The sequence below is a fragment of the Vigna radiata genome, unplaced genomic scaffold, assembly GCF_000741045.1.
Source record: "Vigna radiata var. radiata cultivar VC1973A unplaced genomic scaffold, Vradiata_ver6 scaffold_86, whole genome shotgun sequence".
Classification (NCBI taxonomy): domain Eukaryota; kingdom Viridiplantae; phylum Streptophyta; class Magnoliopsida; order Fabales; family Fabaceae; genus Vigna; species Vigna radiata.
The window spans coordinates 693,014-720,781 of NW_014543269.1; the positions used below are offsets into that span (position 1 = coordinate 693,014).

At 32.1% G+C, this 27,768-nt stretch overlaps 4 protein-coding genes across 7 annotated transcripts; 2 read left to right on the plus strand and 2 right to left on the minus strand.

The window, feature by feature from the left end:
* The first annotated feature begins 4,463 nt into the window (after positions 1–4,463).
* Positions 4,464–6,935, plus strand: LOC106754199 (pectinesterase-like). Its single transcript, XM_014636199.2, has 3 exons — positions 4,464–4,508; positions 4,904–5,933; positions 6,090–6,935. Exons 2-3 carry the CDS (start codon positions 4,922–4,924, stop codon positions 6,824–6,826), a joined length of 1,749 nt encoding a protein of 582 aa, XP_014491685.1. The 5' UTR covers positions 4,464–4,508; positions 4,904–4,921; the 3' UTR covers positions 6,827–6,935.
* A 2,140-nt stretch (positions 6,936–9,075) lies between these two features.
* LOC106754274 (probable serine/threonine-protein kinase At1g54610) lies at positions 9,076–14,706 on the plus strand. Its single transcript, XM_014636294.2, has 8 exons — positions 9,076–10,147; positions 10,776–11,060; positions 11,482–11,799; positions 11,968–12,195; positions 12,469–12,566; positions 12,902–13,016; positions 13,467–13,934; positions 14,338–14,706. The coding sequence occupies exons 1-8, from the start codon at positions 9,728–9,730 to the stop codon at positions 14,506–14,508; spliced, it is 2,103 nt and encodes a 700-aa protein (XP_014491780.1). The 5' UTR covers positions 9,076–9,727; the 3' UTR covers positions 14,509–14,706.
* Positions 14,707–20,626: 5,920 nt separating this feature from the next.
* LOC106754200 (probable L-type lectin-domain containing receptor kinase VII.2) lies at positions 20,627–21,418 on the minus strand. Its single transcript, XM_014636200.2, has one exon. It carries the CDS (start codon positions 21,416–21,418, stop codon positions 20,627–20,629), a length of 792 nt encoding a protein of 263 aa, XP_014491686.2.
* A 219-nt stretch (positions 21,419–21,637) lies between these two features.
* LOC106754182 (probable L-type lectin-domain containing receptor kinase VII.2) lies at positions 21,638–26,440 on the minus strand. Of its 4 annotated transcripts, none has more exons than XM_022777871.1 (3): positions 26,336–26,440; positions 23,937–26,219; positions 21,802–23,248 (listed from the first exon to the last, which is right to left on the minus strand). In XM_022777871.1, exons 2-3 carry the CDS (start codon positions 26,006–26,008, stop codon positions 23,092–23,094), a joined length of 2,229 nt encoding a protein of 742 aa, XP_022633592.1. In that variant the 5' UTR covers positions 26,009–26,219; positions 26,336–26,440; the 3' UTR covers positions 21,802–23,091. The 4 variants fall into 4 exon arrangements, 3 of the variants coding, with proteins under 3 accessions (XP_022633594.1, XP_022633592.1, XP_022633593.1); XR_002666896.1 differs by having other exon boundaries at positions 21,803–22,774; positions 23,025–23,248; positions 23,937–26,423; XM_022777873.1 differs by lacking the exon at positions 21,802–23,248 and adding an exon at positions 21,638–21,762 and having other exon boundaries at positions 23,937–26,423.
* Between the last annotated feature and the right edge of the window lie 1,328 nt (positions 26,441–27,768).

Genomic DNA, 27,768 nt, shown 5'->3' on the forward strand with positions numbered 1-27,768 from the left:
AATCAAATATTGTGTTAGTTATAATTTAGATATTATTTTAATTTGTGCAGATTTGTGCACCTGTCATTCCTTTAATAGATGAAGAATTATAGGATTCTTAAATGTATATATATGGTACTCTACTCTTTGAAATAATACATCAGAATTATTCTTTAAACCTTTTATTACAAGCCGGTTTTGTGGGGTTGAGTTAGGCCTAAAACCCACTTCTAGCATGGTATCAGAGCTATGGTTAAAGCCTATCCTAGCGATATTTGTTGGGCATATTGTTCCACCCGCTATTGGGCCGTTATCGGACCACCCATTAATATCTAGTCTCACGCTTGAGATGTATATACCTCGGCGTGAGGGGGGTGTGTTGGAAGTCCCACATCGACTAGAGATAAGGCCAATTTATAATATATAAGTGGGGTGCAGACCTCACCTTACAAGCCGGTTTTGTGGGGTTGAGTTAGGCCTAAAACCCACTTCTAACATATACAACACAGATCCTAGCATGTTATCTTCTAGACTTGACTCGTCTGGACTTTAGAATAATAGTTGAGCTATGGTGGGTCATGCACCTGTGGTGGCTTGTGATACTTAGGCTCACCCACCTTGGGCTCCCCCACCCTGGGCTCTCCCGCCTGCCACACTCACGAGGTTAGTATGTTCCGCGCCCTAGAGCATGATGGAAGCCTCCAAGACTAAGACCTCCTATTACTCCTCACCACATGGTTCAGTCCTCTCTACGTGAAAAGAAAGACCATTGGAGCGTCAGGAAGACTCCCAAGACTGAGCTCCTAATTTAATTCTAAAACACTAAGAATCTGACCAAGAGATTCTACATTTGAAACTACCATAAGCAACCATGAAATCATGTTTCAGTCTTTCCCAATTCGCACACCTTTGAATTATAATCAAACCACATGTTTAAGTCATAAAGATCAAGTCATATGTACTAGAACATGCTCCACAACCACTTCCAATCATCTCAAATAGACAATATTGTCATGTTATCTCAATCACACTATAAAACTCTACAATTTCTTGTAAAATAATACATCCCCACAGGTAAAATTTAATATCATACGTATCTTACTACTAATTTTCTGTAAAACAATATTATTTTAATATAATTTATTATCGTATCTACTCTCTTGTATCTCTTTTATATATATATATATATATATATATATATATATAATACCTTAATATAATATATCTCATACTTTCTTTTATATATAAATATTATGATAACAATTTATATCAGACGTACTTCCCTGCATCTTATATATCCCTATTATATTGATATAATATATATCATGCTTCCCTAACTTATATTATATTATATTGGTCACCAAAGAGGACCCAAATGTCTGAACGCATCAAACTCACCTTCGACGCCAGCACATATGACTAGTCACAACTGATTGGACTAGACCAGGGTTGCTCTATGATCAGGGATGTGCCAACTCAGGTTTTTAAGGATCCTCTATCCTACCAACAAAGAAAGACTCTCAACAAATTCTAATTAATTTATTTAAGTTACCCAAACTAGTTTGTTGTACTCTAGACCTCAAATGCTAAATTTTTATATTTTACTTCCTCTCAAAGTAGCGTAAAACAGTATCTGTACACCTATTTAATACCCATATACATGCTATCACAGAGCCCTTATTCTAGTCCCTCCAACCAGATCAATTTCAACCAACCAATTCATCCCAGTCAAATGACAATTCAGCACACATCATTTCCAGAGATCAACTCATTCAAAATAGATTAAAATAATCATATCACAACCTGCACAGTTCCACAGTTTCAATTATAACACCTAATACAATAAAAGTTATAACACAGTTTCACAAGAGTACATAAGTTCAACATTCAACCTGCATATATTTTTATAAAATAAATTCATACAAAATAATTAGCTCCCCTTACCTTAAGTTTAACCGCACAACTAATTTAAGATGTCTAACAATACCTCCGTACAAAGTCGAGTTCAACAATACCTATAAGTCACCAAATTGGTGCAGAGCACAACCCTTAAAGTTTGATTGGACAAAAAATACGAAGAGAAACGCTTGCTAGACACATGCTACCAGTGAAGTTGTATGCCCTAGCTGCAAGAACAATGGGAGAAGGGAAAAATCTACTTACCGGTCAGATTGGAAAAATGTTCGGCTCAAAATGAAGCCCTCGGTGTGGTGAACGCTTGAGCTTCTTTAAATCAAAGATTGTACGGTTCAGTGGATGGGAAATGTAGACGGCAAGAGAACCTTTTAAGAAAAAAGGGTTTCTAGAGAGAGAAAGGAAAACTGTCTAATGAACTTGGATTTCTAAATAGTCCTTTCTAAAGCTAAGATACCCTTAGTTTATGGGCCTAACTACCTTAACATAAGGCCCACTAACCTTATTCATTTCATACCCTTACAAGTACAAATTCAAAATAAAAAAAAAGTGTGGTGTTCCAACATTCTACATTCTTTATTTTTTTTAAGTCCTTTTAAATTTTCATAAATTTAAATATTTTTAATTGTTATTATTTTTATTAAGTACTTAAAATTTTTATATTATTCAATTAAGATTTTATTATTTTAGTTCTTTTAATTAAGTGATATAATTTTTATAAAATAATTATAGTTAAAATCAAATTCTCAAATGATTGTTACTTTAATATTATCTTATATTAAAAAAATATTTGAAATTAGAATTTTTTTTTTAAATTTTAACTCAATTTAGTTTTTTTATTTTATAAATGTGTAGATTTAGGATTTTTAACTAAAATTTGTTAAATTTATTCCATGTTTTGAAATTTTAATTAAACATAATAAAATTTTATTAAAACTTATTTATAAAATTAGAGAATTAAATTGAATCAAAGTGAATTAATTTTAATTTTCAATTAAAATAAATAAATTGTAATACTCTATTTAAAAATATAAAAATTTAATTATTAAATATTAAAAAGAATTAACAACACTAAAATTTCAAAATTTACATAAGACTTAAATCTATGTCTTTTTCTAAAACTTTTATTTCGTTCTTTTATATAATGGTTTGTCTTTTACTTTTTTATTAGTAAAATAGGTGAAATTACAGGAATTCCAATGTATTTTTTTTAATTGAAAGTGGATTTTTTTATCAAGTTATTGTTAATTAATATTGCTATTTTGGAAATGATTTTTGTTTTTTTTACACACTATGCAAATGTTTTTAGTAAACCACATATTTCTTTTATGAGGAAGGTTAGTTATCTTATTATATTATTTTCTAATTTAGATCTCTTTTCTACACTGAAGTAATAGAATATCACATTATGTAGACGCACCAAATAATCAATTAGAGTATAATAGAATAATTATGTTTTCACTACTATAATATTGGTTACGTCAACGGATTTTTAAGTATTTTTTTTTCTAAATTATGACAAATATATTTAATATAAGATTGACTCATAATATTCAATAAGATTAAACAAAGAAATCATCTAAAATTGTATAAAAATTATAAAATATATTATAAAGATAACCAACAATTTGTTTTAAAACGTTTTATAATAAAAGCCAATTTAATTAAGATGTCTTCGTCTCATATATTTAGTATTTCATAAATTTTATTTAAAATTAAAGAAAAATAAAAGGGGTTAATTCAGAAAAATTATATACAAGACTTTCTCAACTCGAATCCAAAACTATTTTGTTGTTATTTTATACATTATACGAAGCTTAACATTAGTGATATTCTATCCATCAATGTATTATCATATATGAACTTTTATTAAAAAATAAAATAATATAATATAAAACATGAAAACCACGTTAAACTTATCAAACTCGACATTGTTAACTATTATAAACTCAAAGTTAATTAATTCTAAATTAATCTAGTTTATTTATCTTATATTAAGTTTTTCCATTCTATTAACAACTTTAAGTGTACAAACAAAAAGTTAGTTAGTTGAAAAAACGGATTAAATTCTTGTAAGAAAATATTTAAAATAAAAACTTAAAAATAATTAATTAAATATAGTATTTACCTTTTTTTTTATCTAATATATATACTACCTGAAATATAAGTTATATTCAATAAAAAATCTTGAAAGTTCCTTACCAACATAAGTTAATAACTAAACTAGTTTGACATTAAAGATGTGAGACATGTTTTAACTTGTAAAAAATTGTGTACAACAAAACATCTAAATACACTTGTTTTTCCAATTATTTAGCATTAGAACTAAACACTAATACCAATTATATATACTCAACTTAGTATGTATTTTTCTATCCCCTTTTATTTTAGAAAAGACAAGTATATACGTTATTTATATCCGTTACTCTTATTTTAGAAAAAACAATTATTTGGTATATTGACTAAACAACGAATGACATTAGAATGATTAACCTTAATTAGGAGTTAAGTACCGTTTTTTTGGATATATAATAACTTTTCACCATCTCAACATACGAAGAAAGCAGGATCTCATTTCTCTCCACTTTTCATCAGTAAAGTTCTTGTTTAACACAGTACGTAAATAAATATACACATTATTTATTATTCATTCAATGCAATATAATATGCATACGGGACTTTATTAAATTTTGAGTCTTTATGAAGAAAAAAATGTTTATTTGTTTGAGCCTTTAGAATTTCTGAAATTGTCCTTATTGATGATGACGTTATATATGCAAACAGATAATATATTGTTTTAATTGTGCTGATAAAATTGAAAAAAAAGTAAAGAACATTGTTGTTAATTGTTAACGTTAGTTGCATGCATGTCGATTGTGCTAGCGGTAAAAGACGAGGGTCAAAATAAAACAAGACCATGTTCAGAATTCAAAAACATGTTTATGAAATACCACGTTTATTTTTATTTTGTCACATCACTAACTTTAACCTAAATCCATGTATGATATAGGAGCTATACATAGTTGAAATGTCGGAGAGAAATGTAGATAAGGGAAAAAGGATCATCATTGGTGTTTCAACCTTGTTCTTGGTGGCTGTAGTTGGAGCTATTGTATTTGGTATCAACCTCGCCGAGAGTGGTTCAAATGGAAATGGTGATAAAGAGAATGTTAATAACAAAAAGGAACATGTTACTGCCTCTGTAAAAGCCGTTCAAACCCTTTGTAATCCTACGAATTACAAGGAAGAATGTGAGGAAAATCTCATGGCAGGTGTCGGAGACAGCACAACAACAGATCCATATGAACTTATCAAACTTGCTTTCAATATCACCATAGAAAAAATTACTGATAAGTTCAAAGAAATGGATATCTTGCATGACATTGAGAAGGACCCTAGAGCCAAGATGGCACTAGAAACATGCAAACAACTCATGGATCTTTCGGTTTCAGAGTTACAAAGGTCATTTATTGGAATGAACGAGTTTAGCCTGATGAATGTTGATAAAATCCTCATGAACTTAAAAGTTTGGCTAAGTGGCGCACTTACATACCAAGACACTTGCTTGGATCAATTTGAGAACACCACCAGCGATGCTGGTAAAAAGATGCAGGATTTATTAACGACAGGCATGCATATGACTAGCAATGGTCTTTCCATCATAACAGCATTGTCTGATACTTTCACAAATTTCAATGCCACAAAATTACTGGGACGTCGCCTCCTTCAAGATTCTGAGTCACTGGTTCATAATGGAGGACTAAATGAAACTTTGTTATTAAATCGCAAGCCTAATGTGACGGTAGCCAAAGATGGCAGTGGAGATTTCAAAACCATCAATGAAGCACTGAACAAAGTGCCTGAGAAAAATAAAACACCATTTGTGATCTACATCAAGGAGGGCATCTATCAAGAGTATGTTGAAGTGAAAAAGAATATGACTCATGTGGTTTTCATTGGTGATGGTGGAAAAAAGACAAGAATAACAGGCAATAAAAACTACATTGATGGAATCACGACTTATAAAACTGCTACAGTTGGTATGTCTTCTTTCATGTTTCTTTCAAATATCTTTGTTTAAAAATTCTATATTAATTAAAAATAAAACCATTTTATAATATATATAATAAAACCTTATCTCAGAAGTAAATTTTATAACTTATCATGATTATTAATTACCTTGTATATTATTGCAGCTATTCAAGGAGATAACTTCGTGGGCATGAACATGGGATTTGAGAACTCTGCTGGAGCTGAGAAGCATCAGGCAGTGGCATTAAGAGTTCAAGCAGACAAGTCTGTGTTCTTCAACTGTTCAATGGATGGGTATCAAGACACACTTTACGTACACACCCTGCGTCAGTATTATAGGGATTGCACCATTTCTGGTACCATCGACTTTGTGTTCGGAAATGCACTTGTTGTTTTCCAGAATTGCACTTTCGTGGTCCGAAAGCCAATGGAAAATCAACAATGCATTGTGACTGCACAAGGTAGAAAAGAGAAAGAACAACCATCTGCAATAGTGATCCAAGGAGGTTCCATTGTGGCTGACCCAGAGTTTTACCCAGTAAGATTTGTTAACAAAGCTTACCTAGCTCGTCCATGGAAGACATACTCTAGGACCATTTTCATGGATACGTACATCGATGACTTGATTCAAGGTGAAGGGTATTTGGCATGGCAAGCATTAGAAGGACCCACTGGTATGGATACTTGCTTTTATGCAGAGTATCACAACACTGGCCCTGGTTCAGACAAATCCAAGCGTGTCAATTGGAATGGGGTTGTGAACCTCAACTCCAAAGCTGCACGTTTGTTCGCACCTTCCAAGTTCTTTCATGGACTTGATTGGGTTCGGGCTATTGGGGTTCCTTGCTTTCCTACCGTGCCCCCACACTACAGGCACAAGAAAACCATATTACCATGGTGATCAAATCCTCCATTAATATATCATCATCTTCCACTTTTTCCCTATTCTTTCATTCTTTTTGTTTTCTTCCTTCTTTTTAGGAGGAAAATAATAACATGCTTTCTTCATTCGCCTACTTCAGTCTTTCATTTTCATATAAACATCTGTCTTTTAATTTTCTTATGGGAAATGGTACAATGACACGCCTACGTGACAAAAACATTCAAATGACACACTACTTTTTATCTTTTTCTTCCAAAACTACTTTTTTATCTTCAATAAATGTTAAAAAGAAGTGAAACCCACCATGTCAAATAAATGTTTTTTCAAAAATGTGTGTCAAAATATCTTTATTCTTTTCGTATCTATTTTGCTAAAGCATCTTCATATTTTTAACAACTTATTTATATATATATATATATATATATATATATATATATATATATATAATTATTTTATTGATTTATTTGAATTTATATTTAAAAATACATTTGAAATTAATTAATCATAAACGGTCACATATAAATTCTCAAAAAAAAAATGTTAAAAATATGTTATTAAAAGAATTTTTATTTATTTATGTAAATTCAAACCGGATGTAAATAAATATAAAGAGCAAAATGTAAAAGAAGTATTATCTCACACCATGATTGCCACAACTCTGTACTTTAATTGTTTTGAATTTTATTATGAAATTATCAAAATGAGTTAATTTTTTTTAGATTCGAATTTGAAAAAGTCTTGCTAACTTAACAACTTCCTTAAAAAAGAAGTTTGTGCACGATTTTATTTTAATTAAAATCAAATTATATTAAATTAAGACAATTTTTATAAAAAAAAAATTAAAATTGTGACGGTTTGAAACGATTTTTGTGTTTTATTAAGACAATTTCAACTTTTTATAAGTCATTTTTACTTAACATGATTTTATTTTAATTAGAATAAAATCATCTTAACATAACATGATTTCTTGTGTAAAATTGTAACAATTTGACATAATTTGTTTACATTTTTTTTAAAGTTATTCTATTTTTGATAATTTTATAATGATAAAGATAAAAAAGGTTCATTTGTACGTGTAATACCTGAATATAATTTTTAATTTGCAATAAAAAATTAAGTTTAAATTGAAACTAAATAAGAAAAAACAGAAAATTTAAAATGTATCCCTTTAAGTGGATTTTTTGTTTTGGTCTTTTATCCCTTTTCATTGATTATGAGATGAGATAACCCTTTAAAATTAATATTAATGCAAAACTATCAAAACGTATAACCAATTTAAATTATGTCCTTTCATTGGCAGGTACACAATATTTTTCCCACAAACATTTAATATAATCTGAGCATTTTATTACGTTACTCTTCTTTAATAAATGCTAATACGGTAAGTTTATGTCAGATTTATGTATATTTAATTTTTAACTATACATGTAAATTAAACTTAGGCATAAGAATGATTTGTGATATAAAAGATATTAAATAAATGTTTAATTAAGTTATTCATTAAATATTTGTTTCATAGTGCTATAGTATAACATATTAATTCTGTAAAAAAGAAAAAGAATACAACACATTAATTAATTTGTTGATAATTAATTACAGTCAGAGGACCTAATTAATTAATAATTTAATATTTTTTACATTCATAAACTTCAAATTCAATACTTACTTAGAGAAACTAGACCTCATTTCACTCATATTAATATAATGTTGGTTATAGAAACGTGTCCTGCAAATAAAATTAAATTTATTTTAAGAATACAAAGTAAAAGTGGATCACTCTTATAAATTAAGAATACAAAATTCAGGAAGAAAAAAAAAATTGTACTAAATAATTCATGAATGATCCCATGAGACTAGCAAAATAATTCTTCAAACCATTTCACGGATTTGAAAATTACATAAACATTTTTTTTAAATATCTAAAATATTAATTAATTACATATCTAAAGTTATGTGTAAAGTATTTTCAGGCTAAATAAGTCGAGCGATTACACTAAAATATTACTTATTACATGATGCATTCTAATTTAGCTTTTAAAAAGTACGAACAAAGTCATGAATTTATTTTCTCATGAATAGGGCATGAATAAATTTATATATATTTAAAGAGAATTATTTGAATATAAATATATTTTTCTTGTAGTATTTTTAATTAATGAAAATATTGAATAAATAAATTAATAAAAAAAGTCAGTTATATGAGATTTACAAATAAAATATTTAATTTAGTTTTAAAAATAAAATTAATCCGTCAAAGGGGGAAATTTGTTCCTTACAGAACGTCAATGGCAGACTGAGCCCCTGAGAGAAAAGAGAAGGGTCTGTTGACTGAGTTTAGTCGGCAAAAGCCGTCGTGTTAGGGAGATATTTATATTTCATTTCTCTAATTTATGAAATTATGAATACGCGTTGAACTTTTACCAAAATCCAACACTTTCTTTCATATTAAGCTTTTCACCAACCATTCCATTCTTACCCTTAACCCCATTTTAAAGATCCACTCAAGTTTTCATTTTTCTCGTTCCCACTATTTTCTTTATTAATCATTTTTATCATTCCTTGTCTACCAGTGTTAGGATCATCACCACCCTCTTTTTTTGAATGTTGACAATTGTTGGCACAGTGTTACTGGAGGGTTCTTAATTGCGTCTTTGATTGGAATATCTGACTCTGCAATTGGGTCAGTTTGAAACTTTCAAAAGAGGGCAGAGAAAGCGTGGTTTTTTTCCATTTTTTATTTTTAAGGGTTCAAGGAGGGGAAATTCCCAGCTTTTTTTTTGAAGGACGACGACAAATTGATGCATGAGCATTAGTTGGTGACTTGCATGATGGAGTTGTAGGTGGAAGATTGCGATCGTGGTTCTTGATTCAGGGATAATAATATTATTGTATAGTTGAATAATAGCTTCTTGGTGCAACATGGGGTGCATAGCTTCCAAGAGTGCAGCTGTTGATGACAGCAGGGAGGGTGTGGCGAGGGAATTGACTTCATCTAGCAGAAGGACATCTGAGATGAAGGTTTCTGCATTGGGTTCCAAGAAAAGGGTCGATGGAGTTTGGGGGAAAGATAAGGTTTTAGATGGTGCTGATATGAAAGTTTCACTAATTGGCAAGGAATCTGATGGTTCGATGCGCTTGTTTGATTATCAGAATGGGAAGAAGAAAAAGGAGAAACCTGAATCGGCTGTTCTTGATCATCCTGGTGTTGGAAGGCTTCCGAAGGGTTTAGAAGGAGAGCAAGTTGCAGCAGGTTGGCCAACTTGGCTTTCTTCTGTTGCTGGTGAAGCTATCCAAGGGTGGATACCACGGAGGGCAGATACTTTTGAGAGGTTTGGTAAAGTAAGTTTTCACCTTGGCTGCATACTCTGTGATTGCATTGTTATTCAACTGTCGTGTAGTTCACCAATTTCTGTTACCTTTATGTGAATGCACTTGTTAATAGTTTCAAAACATTGTATGCTTATGAAATTAATCCTTTGGCTGATGACCAGTGCTTCGTGGATGCGAGGGAAACATGAAAAATTGTTCACTAATTTTTAAATTTCAGAATATGATATTTTTTGTTAACAACTGTTTCAGAAACCTGTGCTCTTGTTGGTGTATGAAGCTTAGATGCAGCTTGTATCTACCTTTTTTGTATATTTTTCTAACAGCAAAAGGAAAGAGCTCATCTCAACAAGTGACTGGATAGTTTTCATTTTAACTTTTTTTTAACAAAAACTAAGTCTTTCGTACAGTGGACTCTGTACATTTTATTTTGCAGTGCTTTGTGTAATGGGTATGAGTTCAGGATTATTTTTCATTATTAAAGATTTTGTCAAAAGTAGAGAATGAAAAATGTGAGTTAGGGTGATTAAACTTATTTTTGAGGGAAAATGAAATAGTATTCTTTTCTATTCTAAATGGTTAAAGTTGTTTTTTGTTCTCACTTATTAAACGACTCGTGGGATGGCTTTCGACCATGCAGATTGGCCAAGGAACCTATAGTTCTGTGTATAAGGCACGTGATTTGACTCACCAAAAGATCGTTGCATTGAAGAGGGTGCGCTTTGATAATTTCGATGCTGAGAGTGTCAAGTTTATGGCAAGGGAAATCCTTGTTCTGCGTAGGCTTGACCATCCAAATATAATAAAGTTGGAAGGATTGATAACGTCGCAGACATCTCGCAGCTTGTACCTTGTTTTTGAATACATGGAACATGATCTTACAGGACTTGCATCAAGTCCTACCATTAAGTTTTCCGAACCACAGGTAGTGATGATATATCTTATATTCTTGCAGTCTTCTGTTTCATATGGAGTCAAGATTCCTCTAGTTAAGACATAATAAAACCATTCATGGCCTTCACTTAACAACTTGAGCTTCTGGGATATTTGGTCATTGACATGGTATCAAAGCTTTATGAACAAAGTTGCTAGGAATTTGATCTTTGCTTCCCAGATTCTTCCAAAATGAAAAGTTTAATTTCGGGCACATGGAAGAATTGTGCCTGTGCATTGTCCGTAATTCAAACATGTTAGAGATGTAATAAAACCATTAATGAGCCTTTGCCTAACAGCTTAAGATTTTGGGATAATTGGTCATTAACACTTCTGTATACTGATGTCAGATTTAATAGTGGGAAGCACTTATTCTTATGAGTTATTTGATTTCTAAGTGATCTTTCTCTCAGGTTAAATGCTATATGCAGCAGCTTCTTAGTGGATTGAATCATTGTCACAGTCGAGGTGTCCTCCACCGTGACATAAAGGGCTCAAATCTTCTCATTGACAACAATGGCACCTTAAAGATTGCAGATTTTGGTCTGGCAAATTTTATTGACCCCCATCACAAGGTTCCATTGACCAGCCGTGTAGTAACTCTGTGGTATAGACCACCAGAACTCTTACTCGGAGCATCTAATTACGGAGTTGCAGTAGATTTGTGGAGCACTGGTTGCATACTGGGGGAATTATATTGTGGCAGGCCTATTTTGCCTGGAAAAACAGAGGTATTAAGAATCTAGTCTTCATCATAAATACGTTCACTGTTTACTTTCAAGTGGTCTCTTCACTGATGTGAACAGTTTCAATTTCTAAAGCAATATAGTGAATTCTCAAATTGATATTATTAGAGTAACAGAGCTAGGTGCCTGAAGTTTAATTTCTGTTCATTGTAGGTTGAGCAATTGCATAGGATTTTTAAACTTTGTGGCTCACCATCTGAGGACTATTGGCGTAAGCTGCGGTCACCACATTCAACAGTATTCAGGCCTCCCCACCATTATAGACGTTGTGTTGCTGAAACATTTAAAGAATATCCATCTGCTGCCACAAAGCTCATCGAATCCCTACTTGCTTTAGATCCCACACTTCGAGGAACAGCGGCTACAGCCCTAAAGAGTGAGGTTAGTCGTTTCTGTTCACAGTAAGTGAAGTACTCATGCAATGTTGTTATATACTCGTGTGAGTTTTGAGTACCAATTTCTGAGCTTCATGTCTGTGCTTGTGATGATGAAGCCTGCTTGCTGATTCCTGCCTTTGTTACCTTATTGAGTGGAAAAATAATCGAATTTCTTATGCAATATTGTTATTCAATATATTGAAGGAACTCGTTTTCTGTATAAACTTCTATGAGTTCCTTGATTCTCCATTTTGACATTTCACCCCTTCTTTGACAGTTCTTTTCAACGGAACCTCTTCCCTGCGATCCATCAAGTTTACCAAAATATCCTCCCTGCAAAGAGATGGACACTAAATTTTGGGAAGAAGCAACAAGGTACCTGCTGTATGATATGTTTTTTGTATGTAAAAGATGTTGAGGCAAAGACAATTTGATTTGTTTTCCGTACTAATATTTTCTGACGTGATTTTAATTTCTCCCAGGTAGTGAAATTGATTTTGTATAAATAGTTGAATTTGACTGTTGAAATCTTTGAAATAGGGCATGCATTTGATTTCTAAAGCTTTACAGTCATGTAACTGCAAATATATTTTTCATGATTAATTTTGAATTTTCTTTCTGCTCCATTGGATTCATCCATTTATAGTAGATAGGAACCTTGTTACCTGAGACTATTGTAAACAAGTATAAATTTTTCTTTATCATCTTAGGCAAGGAGCTGATGGGAGAAAGGAGAAGAAAAATGGACCAAGAGTTCGGCAAGAAAAAGAACCTCAGACATTTATTTTATCCAAAGACAATGAGGACTGTCACATTTCAATGCAGGTAATGGAAGCAAGAAAGATTAGGCACAATTTCTCCTTATTCATCTTCCTATTCGAAAATTAGGCTCATAGGAGAATACAAAAAAGAAATTGTGTATTAGAATTTTGTTAAAACTGGCATAAAAATCAGTAAAGAAAGATTGAATTTCATCGACTGAACATAGGGAAATTCCTCCAGAAAGCACTACACTGTTCCAGATCCCTCTATCATTCACCGAAAGTCCATAACTGGCAGAATTTCGAGTGTCTGCTCCTCTCAATGCCTAAATACCGCTCTAGTTTCAGTAGTTTAACTGCTTTTTTTCTTACCATAAGCGTGATTCCTTTTATATTTGGGCAATTTAACGGGCTAATAGCAAAAACGTTTCTACTTTTTTCTCTTTTGCCTTGTCTAGTGCTCTGCAATCTGTCTCTTTTTCATCTCAGTAAATCATAATTTTATTTGATGCAGCAAGGGCAACGCCTTCCTAACTCAAGGAGCCGGAACGAATTCTTCAACCCTCACAGAGAACCGGTTTCTGGACATTTGGTTTTTCCACAGAAAGTGTCAGAGGATCATAAATCAACAGTAAATTATTTCTCCGGGCCTCTTTATCAGAGGCCTATGCATTCAGGTCCATTGGTTCCAGGCAATGGCTGGGTAATGGCTGGAAAGGAAGCTGGTGAGCAGCCTCATGTTTCAAACAAAGCCACCCTACCAAAACTATCTGGAGTGGCATCTAGGACTTCATTGTCCGGAGATAAAAAGGAAAACCCTGTTTCTTCAAGGCCCCGAGAATCAATTCAAGCTCAAAGATCTTTGGAGTCAACTAATGCTGGATCAGAGTCAAGAAGAAGGCATGATAAGAAACGCCATTCTCAGAGAATTGATCACAGGCAAATCGAAAACCCGAGAGTCTCGACTCAAACATTAATTCAGGTTAGTTTTTAACTGTTGTTACCTTCCAATGGTCATAGTGGACTTAAATATAAACAAATTTCAATTTTATAAATCCTTTTTAATGCTTCTGTTTCAAAAAAAAGCTTTCATCTTTAGACCTAACCATCATTGTGAATAAAGGAAAAAAAAAACCTTTTAATCATCTGAAAGCAAGACTATTTAATGAACTTAACTATCATTCTTAATCAATGTTAAAGTTGTTAACTTTGGTTGTAATTGAGTCCACATGTAGGACTTGTCTGTAATGGCTTTTTCTAGCTAGCAATAGACCATGAAAAAACCTTGCGTTTTGTGTCCCCAGTATTCCACATTTTTGTAATTTGTATGCATCTGTCATTTATCTTGGGTTTTTGCTGGTTCTTGATGATGGTCCCTATTTCAGGAGGGCCATGGACCGATGGGAAACAATATCTGCCACCTCTCTGGTCCATTACTGGTTTCATCAAACAATGTGGATCAGATGCTCAAAGAGCGTGATCGAAAGATCCAAGAATATTCGAGACGAGCACGAATGAACAAGTCAGGTGAGATAGCTCGTGCAAACCAAAATTAGGATGATTCTTAGGCAATTACATATACATTTTTTTTCTAGTTACACAGCTAGATATACTTTAAATGACAACAAAATTTATATCAAAATTATAGAAAGAGAAGGGAAGGAGTGTGTTTAACTGTTCATTGTTCTTCCCTTGTAAATTACAGATATAGTGTAAATTGAGGCTTTTATAATAAGAGTTTGATGTTCTTTTCATTCACGTTCTTGTATATGCAATCCAATTTTTCAAAGTTTTATTACTAAATCTCCAACATGATTTCATCCAAAAGTGGAAGGAGGAAAAATATATATAGAGAAAAATAGGACGATGGTGAAATAATGTGATAAGAAAAAGAATATATTGAAAGCGTGATGGGAGAGAAGTTGGGTGTGTGAATGTAGGAACACTGAATTCAAGGTTTAATTGCAGTGAAGAAAATCGTATATATCTATAGTTAAAATGAATCGGTGAATTGTGGCATTCCCATATGAGAGTTGAAGTTTTTTGTTGAGAAAGCTAACAATAAAGACATCTTTGGTGGTTCTTTGATGATTTTAAAATTTTTATCAACAATTATCCTTCATATTGTGTTTAGATAAAGGGTAATTATTATTTTTGAAGAATTTGAAATGTTTTATGACAAAATATGTTATTTAGGTAAAGACATTTTGAAAGAAATTGAAATTTTAGAATTTCATTACAAAAATTAAAGAATTTCAAATTCTACTAAAAAATTAAAATTTTTCTTAGATTTATATTTAGATCTTCATAGTTTGGATCAATTTGGTTGATCTCAATAGAAGTAGACTTGACTTAACTTTTTGTGGTCTCTCTTATGTTAAACTCATCTCTTATTGAAGCCAAACTTGACTTGGACTTAGTCCAAGTTAGACTTGACATGGGCCTAGCACAATTAAACTAAACATAAGTGTATGTGTATTTGGCTTGACTTGGACTTGGTGAATTGTTTCACTTGGACACGTGTAGACTTGATTTGATCAACATTGGCAACTCAGCTCGACTGACATTAGCAATTCAGTTCGATTGAGTTGTGATCAAATTGACTTGATTTACTAACTTTAGTAATTCAGTTCGATTGAGTTGGGGTTAAATTGACTTGATTTAGACATAGGTTGACTTGGATGGGGATAGACCCAACTTAACATGGTTAAGATTGACTCAACTTGGTTTAAGCTCGACTTGACCTGGTCTTAATCGAGTTAGGCTTGACTTGGTCTTGATTAAGCTAAGTTCAACCTAGTCTTGATTGGATTAGGATTGACCTTAGCCTAGTCCAACTTAACTGAACATAGGTTGGCCCCTAACTCGAGTAAATGTTAACTTGTCTCAACTTGGCTCACTAAGATTTAGGCTAACTTAGTCTAACTTGGGTCCAAGTTATCTTTGCTTGCTTAAGCAAACTCGATTTGATCAAACCTAGCCTAAATCAATTCAACCTAGGTTTAGGTAAACTTATGTTGACCCAATCTTAATCATTTTAGGACTGATATGGTATTGATTGATTTGGGGTTAATTTGGGCTTAGTCTAACTTTGTTGAATATGGATCAATCTCGACTTATATGAACCTGAACTTGTCCTAACTCGACTGAATGTGGGCTTGCTTTATGAAACTCGACTTAGGCCTTGTTCGAATCAATTCAACTTGATCAGACTTGACCAAACCGATTCGACCTAAGCTTGGTAGACTAAGTCAGACACAAATTAACATAGTCTTAATCAAGCTAGGTGGAACTTGGTCTTGGTCAGACTATGACACACGTGGGTCTAGTCCAACTTGACTAAAGATGGGTTGTCCATACTCGAATGAACATGGACATGACTCGACTTGACTGAATGCGAACTTGATTTGATTTATCTCAACTTAGGCCAAACGAACTTGGTTAACCTAACCTGGTGTTGGGCCAATTCTACTCGACTTGGGTCTGACCTAAATATGCCCGACCTAGGTTAGACCCAACTTTACTCAATTTAAGTATGATCAACTTGACTCGACTAGAACCTAGGCCTATTTCACTCAAGCTATGTTCAGACTGATTTGACTTGATTTAAACTAGAGTCAGCTTGACTCGACTCTGACTCAACAAGACTTGACACAATTTTGGATGAGATCAACCCAATATTATTTTAGTAGAATTTATCTGATCTAACATTTCATAACTTAAACAATCTTTTTTAATGTAAATTGAAAAAAAATTATAAATTTAAAATGGAAAAAACTTTAATAAAAAAATAATATCAATTAATCAAGATCACTTACAAAAACTATTAATATTGATATCTTTTAATTTTAACAATTATTTGATATTGGAAAAAAAGAACTATTATTCTTGTTTAAGAAAAATATATTAACAAACTATTTAGTTTGAGGTGGGACTTTTAAAAAACATCTTAAAAGATTTCAGGTTAAATTGTAACTTTGAACTCTTCAATTCTAGATCCAGTTTTTGCAATTTTATTCTTCTCTATAAATGTGTAATTTTTATTTAAATGAGTATAATGAGTAAGGTAATTGATAAAATAAAAGAAAAGATAAAAAAAAACGAAACACATAAGAGTTAAAATTGGAAAAAAATTGGTCGTGATACAAAATTTGATAATTTTTTTAAGGTGTTTATTACATCAAACTTGATTTAGTTGACAAATTGTTATGTTTAATTTAATTCGGTTAGTTATAAAATTATGATAACATAACTATTATATAATTTATTGTATTATTTTATTAATTACATATATGATTTTTAAAAGTACTAAATTGTTTAAATATTAAATAATATAGTTTGGTTAAATTTGTTTAAATCTAATGTTTTTAGGTCAAGTAGATTTTTTTTTTCTATTCCAAACTATCTCCATCCTGAAGTAGTAAAATTTGAGGACCAAAGAAGAAGAAGAAGAAGAAATGATTACCATAAATTAAAGGATTAAATATGGTTTTAGTTCCTATACTTTGGGACGATTTTGGTTTTAGTCCCTCTTTCAAACTAAGGTACAATTTAGTCCTTCAACTTTAGAAAACTTTGGTTTTAGTCCTTTTTACCAAATTTTTTTAATTTTATTTGTTGTTTCAAGCACGTTTCATTATAATATTTGGATTGTTTACACTGTTTGACACATTTTTGCTTCAATGTTAACCAAGAAACGCGTTTGAAACAGCAAATAAAGTAAAAAAAAATTGGTAAAAAGAACTAAAACCAGAGTTTTCTAAAATTGAAGGACTAAATTGTACCTTAGTTTGAAAGAGGGACTAAAACCAAAATCGTCCCAAAATATAGGAACTAAAAACATATTTAACTCTAAATTAAAATTTAAATGAGAATTGCAAATTCAGCTAAGATTAAATAACAATAAAATGTGTTTTATTATATTAAGCATACCTAATAAGTTAAAGAAAATACACAAATTTATTAGTTGTTTGAATTTTCTCTAACGCAAACTTGACACTAGTATGCACTTAAGGTATATTTAAACACACTTAGTATATTAAAGAAAATACACAAATCTGTTTCATTTTTCTATTGCATAAAGTTATCTAGGGTACATTAAAAGTGTTTTCAGGTCAAGGTTACCAACTTAAAAAAAATAAGAAAACAAATGAGTTGGTTCAGTTTTAAATATGTGAGTTAATGTTGGTTTATGTTTCATTAAAAAAAATTAGAAATTGAGAAAAAAATAATAAATATTTTAAAGTTTATAATTAATTTTTAAATATAATCAATCTTAAAAATAATGTATAGGTTTAAAAAGTTAATATGTTTATAAAAATATAAATAATAGACTTTGTAAAAGTATAAAGAATGAAACATATGTATAAAATTAAAATAGACTCTTTAAAAGTATAAAACAAAAATATGTAAAGTTGACTTGTTAAAATTATAAATTAGTGTATGAATAACTTGATGTAATGTAAACCGTTAGATTTGTTTAATTAATGTATTGACAAACTCATTCAATATATATTGTTAGACTATTTTAATCAGTATATGAATACATTTGTCTTATGTGCATTGTGAAGCTCGTCTAATTAGTATATGAAAAAACTTGTGTAATGTATATTGTAAGATTCGCCTAACCATAGAATGGATAGAATAATCTAATGTGTATTAAAAGATTCATTTAGTATGTGTATGAATAGACTCATCTAACTTATATTGTTAGACTGGTGTAATCAATGTATGGATAAACTTGTCGAATGTGTGTTACAAAACTCATATGATCAATGTATGAACATATATGTTTAATGTGTATTCTTAGACTCATCTAATCAATGTATGAAATAACTCATTTAATATTTTTTGTTATACTTATTTAATCAATACATAAACAAACTTATGTGTATTGCTAGACCGGTGTAATGTTTTTTACCATACTCATCTAATCAATGTATGAATAAACTTGTTTAATTTGTATTGCAAGATTCATATAAGTAGTAAATGAACATACTTGTCTAATATTTATTAATAAACTCGTCTAATTTATGTGTTGAAATACTTGTCTAATGTAGATTCTAGAGTCGTGTAATAAAAATAAGAATAGCTCATCTAATGTATATTGCTAGACTTATTTAATCAATACATCGACAATCTCCTTTAGTGTTTTTTGCTTTGCTCATCTAATAAGTGTACTCTCATACTTTTCTGAAAATTTGTTATACTCGTCTAATCAACATATGAGATGATTTGTCTAATAATTTTTGTTATACTTATCTAATTATTGTATGGACAATCTTGTGTAATTTTTTTCTATATTATTCTAATCAATATATGGAAAGACTCGTCTGATGTGTATTGCTAGACTTGTTTAATCAATACATCGACAATCTCCTCTAGTGTTTTTTGCTTTGCTCATCTAATCATTGTATTCTCATACTTTTCTGAAAATTTGTTATACTCGTCTAATCAACATATGAAATGATTTGTCTAATATTTTTTGTTATACTTATCTAATTATTGTATGGACAATCTTGTGTAATTTTTTTTCTATATTATTCTAATCAATATATGGAAAGACTCGTCTGATGTGTATTGCTAGACTTGTCTAATCAATACATCGATAAGCTCATATAATATGTATTGTTAGACTTGTTTAATCAGTATACGAACTCACATAATGTGTATTTCAAACTCACGTAATGTGTATTGCGAGACTCATATAATTAATGAGTGGACAAAGTCATCTAATGTGTATTAAGAAACTCGTCTAATTTGTATATAAACAAACTTGTGTAATGTATACTGTTAGACTTGTTCAATCAGAGTACAAACATACTTGTCAAGTGTTTCTTGTTAGAACCGTTTAATTAATATATGGACATAGTTGTACAATCTATGCATTTGCATACTCATTTAATTGTATTGCTAGACTTGTTTAACTAGGGAATGGACAAAGACTTATATAATTTATGTATAGAGAAACAAACTTGTATAATGTATATTGTCAGACTTGTCTCATCCGTATATAAACAAACTCGTTTAGTATTTGTTACTAGAGTTATTTAATTAGTGTATGGAAAAAAATGTAAAAAAAATAATCTATTTTTATTTAAAAAATAAATAATAAAATTAGTTTAAAGTATGTTCCAGTTTGAAATGTTTAAAACATATTAAAAAAAACTAAATAATAGTATAGCATAGTTTACTGAAATTATTTTGTAGTTACATTTAATTTGAAATAAGCATTTTTTTTTTCATTTGTTCAAATTTTTCATAGTTTATATAGGTCAATACAATTATTTTGACTACCTTTAATGGTGACATTTTGTGGAGTGTTTAAATAACAAATTTATATAAAGGTTTCATGATTTTATCTCTCTTTCAGAAAAATTACACTTCGTAGGAGAAGAAATAAGATTAATTTTGGTCATTTTACTTTGAATAATTCTTATATGTATAAGGAGTACAATTATTTATCCAGTTTGACTTCAATTCTTAGAAAATACTCCAATAAACCAAGTATGAGAGAAAAACTTTGTTATTTAATCGATGACTAAAAGATGGTAAAAAGTAATAAGAACTTTTCATAATAATCATAATATCATAGGCAAATACCATTATTAGCAGAGTTTCATATGACAAAATCTCATGAAAACAAAGAAATCACACCCTGAAGTAGGTAAAACATTATCTGTTTACTATGATGATTTCTGATTCTGATCCTGGAAAAGTGGTTGAGCCACTTCCAGAGGTCTTAGAATTGAAACTGAACATCTTAATTTCATCAAATGTTGGGTAACCACTGCATGGAAAAGCACATTTAGACCACATTGCAGCTGATTTTACTTTTCCAAGCAAACTCATCTCCATGTTTTCTTCCTCAGTGTTGTCCATTTCCCCGTCCAACATTTTCACAACCTGCCTCATCGTTGGTCGAATGCCAGGGTCTGAATTTGAACACAACAAACCCAAATGAAGCAATCTTTCAGCTTCCTCTGTGCTGTATCCCCATTTACCCTTCAACCTTTCATCAACAGCACTTTGCAATTGGCCTTCCACCATTAGAGACATCAACCAATCAATAAGACCTGCTTTATGTTCTTCAATTGATCTTCTCCCGCAAATTACTTCCATTACCAATATTCCAAAACCAAACACATCAGACATAGTTGACACTGCTCCTGTTCGAATCACTTCAGGAGCAATGTATCCTATTGTCCCAATTACTCTTGTTGTGCTGGCAATTTGTCCATGATGATCATGCATACGAGCCAATCCAAAATCTCCCAGCCTTGCATTCATTTCCTTGTCAAGAAGAACATTGCACGCTTTGATGTCCCCATGCAAGACCTTAACTTCCCAACCTTCATGCAGGTACAGAATCCCTGTGGCTACATTTTTCAAAACTTGAATCCTCTCTTCCCATGCCATCACCATTCTCTCTTCACACTCAAATATCCTTTTGTCTAAACTTCCCATGCTCATGAAGTCATAAACTAGAATCAAATTTCCCCTTTCTTTTTTGCACCAACCTCTCAATCCTACTAAATTTTTGTGCTTCATTCTGCCTAGAATTGAAACCTCAGCCAAAAACTCTCTCATCCCTTCTTCCCTTTCTTGAGGGATTCTCTTCACTGCAACTTCTGCTCCATGCAAAACCCCTTTATACACCTTCCCGTTTCCTCCAACAGCAACCACATTCTCTTCAGAAAACCCTCTTGTTGCTGCATAAATATCATGGAAACCAATCCTATGAGGCCAATACTCCAGTTCCCAGTCCTCAACTTCTTCTAGTGTCTTTCGGCTGCGCAGAATGAAAAAAACTACAAAACCAGAGCCAATGATTAACACACACAAAATAATGCTCACACCTGCAGCCAAAACTCGCCCTTCAGAAAACCACCTTTTATGATGTACAAATGAAGGCAGATTTTCTGTCACCAAAGCATCACCTATTGAAAAATTTGAATTACTAAAACTCCAAGCAAGAATCCTAGTACTGTCTACTATCTTCCCTGTTGATGCAGTGAATCCAACATATGTTTCATCCATTAGAACCCCTGAAAGGCTTACATTACTACTGATAAGAGGCACTCTGGGCTTCTTTCTTCCTGCCCGAGTTATAGTAACGTTAAGTTGAGAGTGCATAAATTCAATCCATACCTGATAGTTCTCTCCATTTTTTAGCTCCAACACCTTAAACTTTTTGTCACCTTTTCCTCCCCAATAACCAGCTTCATGCGAAGTCAAAGAGCGAAGCGAGTTTATGTTAACACCGACATGATTATCACTAATATCATTGAATTCCTCTACATTTTGTACTATATCAAACTCAACTCCAAAAACATGGTTCTGAGGATTGCCTTCGTTGGTAAGATTGAAAAGACCGATATACTCTGCTGCAGTGGTACCATTTACACCTCTTGATGGTGTGAATAGGAAGACAAAGCCATGGCCAGTGATAAAGTTTTTGATGGGAGCAATTGAGAAAATGAAGGAGGTTGCAAAGGGGAGTAAAGTGGGGGAGTTGGCTTTTTTGGTAGGTATTTTGTGAGGGTAAAAAGCACGGCCTATGGAAAAGAAACTCGAATTTGTGAGAGTGAGAATGGATGTTTGTACAGAAGCATTTCCATATAGAATGATGTTTGTGGAGTTGAAGTTTGTGTTATAGACAAATTCGGTAGTGGAAACTGAACACAAAGTGGTTGCAGTGTGAAGAAGAATAACAAGGAGCTTCAATGGAGACATTGGCAAGGGACTGAAAATAGAAGGAAAACTTTGCCCAATTGAACTTGGCTGCTACATATATATGTGAGTCTTCGGCTCTGCTTAACCCTTCAAAAGCAAGAGGAAAGCTAGCTTGGTTACGGCCCACGCAGGTTATTGTTATTTATCGTCAATTCAACGTGTCATGGAAATTTGCATTTATTTCTTAGGAGACGGACCACTAAGGTGATCCAGACGTGTATGGTTGAAAAATATCTTACAAGTATTTATAAGAAAGTGAATATTTGTTGAAGTATTGTTACAATATTTTATAAGTTATTTTCAACTAATTTATATTAAATTGGTGTTAGATTGATACCATCATCATCTCAGCAATACAGTCAATAATCACCAATCCCAAACCAGTCTTAGTCTTGATATTTGTCTTACACGCATGAGATAAGTCGGTGTGCTTGGTCTTGGATATTTGTCCTGCATACACGAGATACTTGGGTGTGCCTGGTCTTAAATACTTGTCCTGCATATATGGGATACTTGGATGTGCTTGGTCCTACATGGTATATTTGGGTGTGCTTTGTAAGACTTAGAACAAAGAAGAGAAGAAAAGAAAAAACAGAGTTAATAGTGACAATATTACGAGGTAGAGTTAATAGTGGCAATATCATTGTCATTTTCCAACACCAATTTTCTTTCTTCTCTTTTCATTTATCATTTCTTGGGAAATCGATCATAATTATTTGCTACACACGAGTATCTTCAAAATTTTGCAAGTCATGTGTTTCTGTCGTTGAAAAATAAAACAGTAAGAACTGTCTGACATAAAAGTTCCCAAAAGTCATCGTATGCTGTAATCATGTAGAAATGTGTTGGAATGAAATGAAATAACTAATATTTGCAAGGAACACTGTTTCAGATGTAATAAATACAGAAAATGAAGACACCACGTATAGATTAAATTTTTTGTTTCATTCAAGATTTGTCAAAGAAAGAACGTTGAACATGAGTACTATTCAAAGAACTAGAACACCAAAGAAAGAAATTTGAAAAATAAAATAAAATTATGGCATAGCAGAGGGAGAAAAAACACCCCAACTTTATGCAAATCTTAGCAACATCAGTCGTTGAGACTTGAGATCACTATTTTAGCATAACTCGACTTTTGGAGCAACAAGTGCTCAAACTTTACAAATGTTTGTCACTTGATCACAGCTGCATTAGCTCTATGCCATTTCAATATTAACATAGTGATTGAATCAATTGCAGCTCTCACCTTCCTTCTGAGACAAACTCTGACTGTGGCTGTGGGCTGGGATAAGAGACGCTTAAAGATGCAGTAGAATAAAACTTGGTCTGTAAAATCTCATCAAAGGTAGGATAGTTTACATAGGAAGAACTTGTAGAACTTTTAGACCATGATGCTGCTGAGTTTATTTTTCCAAGCAGACCCAAATGGATGCACTCTTTATTGCACACAGTGCATTTTATTCCCTCCAATGTTTTCACCACTTGTCTCATTGTTGGCCTAGTAACAGGGTCAGTACCTACACATAACAAACCCAAATGAAGCATCCTCTCAGCTTCTTCAGAATTATAACCAATTTGACCCTTCAGACGCTCATCAATAGCACAACTCAACTCCCCTTTCTCCATAAGGGAAACTACCCAATCAACCAATGGTGGCTGATCTGCTATGACGGGTCTTCTCCCGCACACCACTTCTAGAATCAATACTCCAAAGCTAAACACATCACACGCAGCTGTGGGTCGCCCAATTCGAACTAGTTCCGGTGCCATGTACCCCAGAGTCCCTATTACTCTTGTTGTGTCAGCCACATGTTCCTGGCGATGCAGCCTTGCAAGCCCAAAATCCCCCAATCTAGCATTCATGTCCTTGTCAAGTAGTACATTACAAGCTTTGATGTCCCTATGCAAGACCTCAACTTCCCAACCCTCATGTAGGTATAAAATCCCATCAGCTACATTTTGCAAAACTCTAATTCTTTCTTCCCAGCTCAGCAGCATTTCCTCTTCACACTCAAAGATCCTTTTGTCCAAGCTCTCATTCTCCATGTAATCATAAACCAGTATAAGTTTTCCTCCTTTTCTTTTGCTCCAACCTCTGAAACCCACTAAATTCCTGTGCTTCATTCTGCCAAGACTTGAAATCTCTGCCAGAAACTCTCTCATTCCATGCTGTGTCTCGTGATTGATGCTCTTCACTGCAACTACTACTCCCTTCAAAACTCCCTTGTATACTTTCCCACTTGTTCCAATCCCAATCACTTTCTCTTCAGAGAATCCACTTGTTGCATCACAGATCTCCTGATAGCTAATCCTGTGTGGCCAATACTCCAATTCCCAGTCTTCAAAACTTTCCTGTTTCTCTTCCCTTCTGGTTTTGAACAAACTATAATAAAACACCAAAGCACAGAAACCCCCCATAAAAAATGCCCCGAAAGTTACACCTATAATGAAACCATTTGATCTGAACAGCGACGTTTTTGGATGCACATACACGGGTAAATGCTTGGTGTTCAAAGCATCACCAATTGAAAAGTTGGAATTGCTAAAACTCCAAGCCAAGATTCTACAATAGTCCACCATTCTCCCTGTTGCTCCAGAAAACCCCATATACATTTCATCCAACAAGACCCAAGAAAGGTTAATCGGTTTACTAATCAAAGGCCTGAGAGGCTTCTTTTTCCCTGCCGGTGCCATAGTAACATTAATCACCGAATCCTCAAACTCAATCCAAACCTGATAATTTCTACCATCAGCCAGTTTCAAATCCTCCCATTCCTCGCCCTCTCTCCCACCCCAGAACCCAGCAGGCTCAGAATACTCCGAAATAATCGAATTCAAGTCCACGCCCACATGATTATCATTCTCCTCATTGAACTCCTCGTTCCTAAAATCATCAAACTCAACCGCAAAAACATGGTTGGAGGAGTTACCTGAAGTAGAGCGGTTAAACAAGCCCAAGTAGTTCCCCGAGAGAGCTCCATTTACGGCCATCACCGGAGCGAAAAGAAAAGCAAAACCATGAGCAATAGGGAAGTTCTCACAAGGGGAAACAGAGAAGATGAAGGAAGTTGCAAAGGGAAGAACAGTGGAAGAGTTGGATGGCTTGGTTTTAATTTTCTGAGGGTAAAAGGCACGTCCTATGGAGAAGAAAGTTTTGTTTGTGAGAGTGAGAATTGAGTTCTGTATGGTGGCATTCCCATAGAGTTTCACGTTAGAGGAATTGAAGTTCCTATTGTAGACAAATTCATTTGCGGACACAGAAATCAAAACTTGAAGAACCAAATTAAGGACAAGAAAAAACAAAGCAAGAGAAGACATTGAACAAGAGAGCTGAAGATAAAGGAAAGAACTAAGAACAAATACGTCTAAGCCTAGTTAATGATGCAGTTACACCCAACATTAACAATATACATAGTACAGTAGAAGACCTTGGGTTTACTTTTGATGAAGATTTAGATTTAGTTTCATTGAATCCTGAATTTAGCCCAACATTGGCATTGGTTGGTAGCTGGCGGCGAGACAAAATTCCCTGGAAAGTAGAAAGAAACTTAGCCATGGCTACAATCACTAAATTAAATAAATAAATAAAATAAAATAAGTAGTGGACACTAATGGTCAAGCATTTTCTAAAAATAAATAACAGACTGAAATTTGAGGAAGAACAGATGGGTGAAATTGTTTATTTTTCCGACAAAGATCCAACGACCCGACCGCCCTAAGAAGTCATGGATTTGCAGTGTGTAATAAGTGGGTTAGTTAAAGGGACTTTTAAGAAAATGCACACTCATTTACCCTTTACTTTGTTTTTTCGTGGTCAAAATTTTAAATTATCTTTTAATATCTTAATCTCAACTCATAATTAAAAAACCTAAATAATTTTAAAGTAGGTATCCAACTTGATCTCCTGGTACGAAATTTGATATTTTTTTATATGAAAAATATAATTAAAAAGAGAGATTCCACTAAAAAGTATCTAACTAACTTTTTTAGAAAAGCGTTTTTTCAAAATAATGTTTACATATTCACACTTAACACTCATGCAATGCAATGCATCTCATACTTATATAGAAGTAGCTACAACCCTGTTATATAAATGTTCACAATTTTTTGTTAATGCACCTTTTATATGTACATGATGGACATATTCATAAATTAGTGATTAGATATTTAATGTGATTATGTCCTTTAAATGACACCACCACTTATTTAAAGGATAATGATATTTAACATTTTTTTTACAACATTTGAATATTGATTACGTATCAATCTATGATTGGTCAAAAATTACTCTACAATCAATAATAATAATCATAAATACTATTGTAGAGTAATTATTGACCAATCACAAATAAACACATAATCAATGTTTAAATGTTGTAAAAAAAATGTTGTCTAAATATCATTATCCTTATTTAAATATATATTGTCAAATAAATGTATTATATTTTTCTGTTTATTTTTTCTTCTTAACTTAACATACTGTGAATGATAATAGATTTTCATTAGAAAACATAGCTCCAACTCATACATTTTAACAACACACAACGATTATTTAATATTTTGACGAATATTTTGTTTTTTTATGTCAACTTGGTAAATGCTTAATTTGATTAATAGAAAATTTACATTTGTTCAATTACAAAAATAAGAATACCCAAGTTGAGTGGAAAGTTATTGGGAGTTAAAGCCATATACGTTTCAAATATTAGACAAACTAAAAATAGAAATGAAATACTATTTTAATTAATATACATTACACTATCGATATATAATTTTTAAAACAATTATATTTAAAATTTATTTTATGATTAATTAGAGTAAACACACACACATATATATATATATATATATATATATATATTTATATTGTAACATCTCAATTATACAATAGTTATCACAAGTTTAATATAAAATATCAACTAGAGAATAGTTATAAAGCATGATTCATAGTAATCTAAAATAACTATAAATTTTAAAATTTATATATAAAAGAGAACTAAATAAAACTATCTAAAAAAATTAATCTAAAATAAACTAAAAAAAACACAATCACAAGCGAAAATAAGATGAATTAAAAT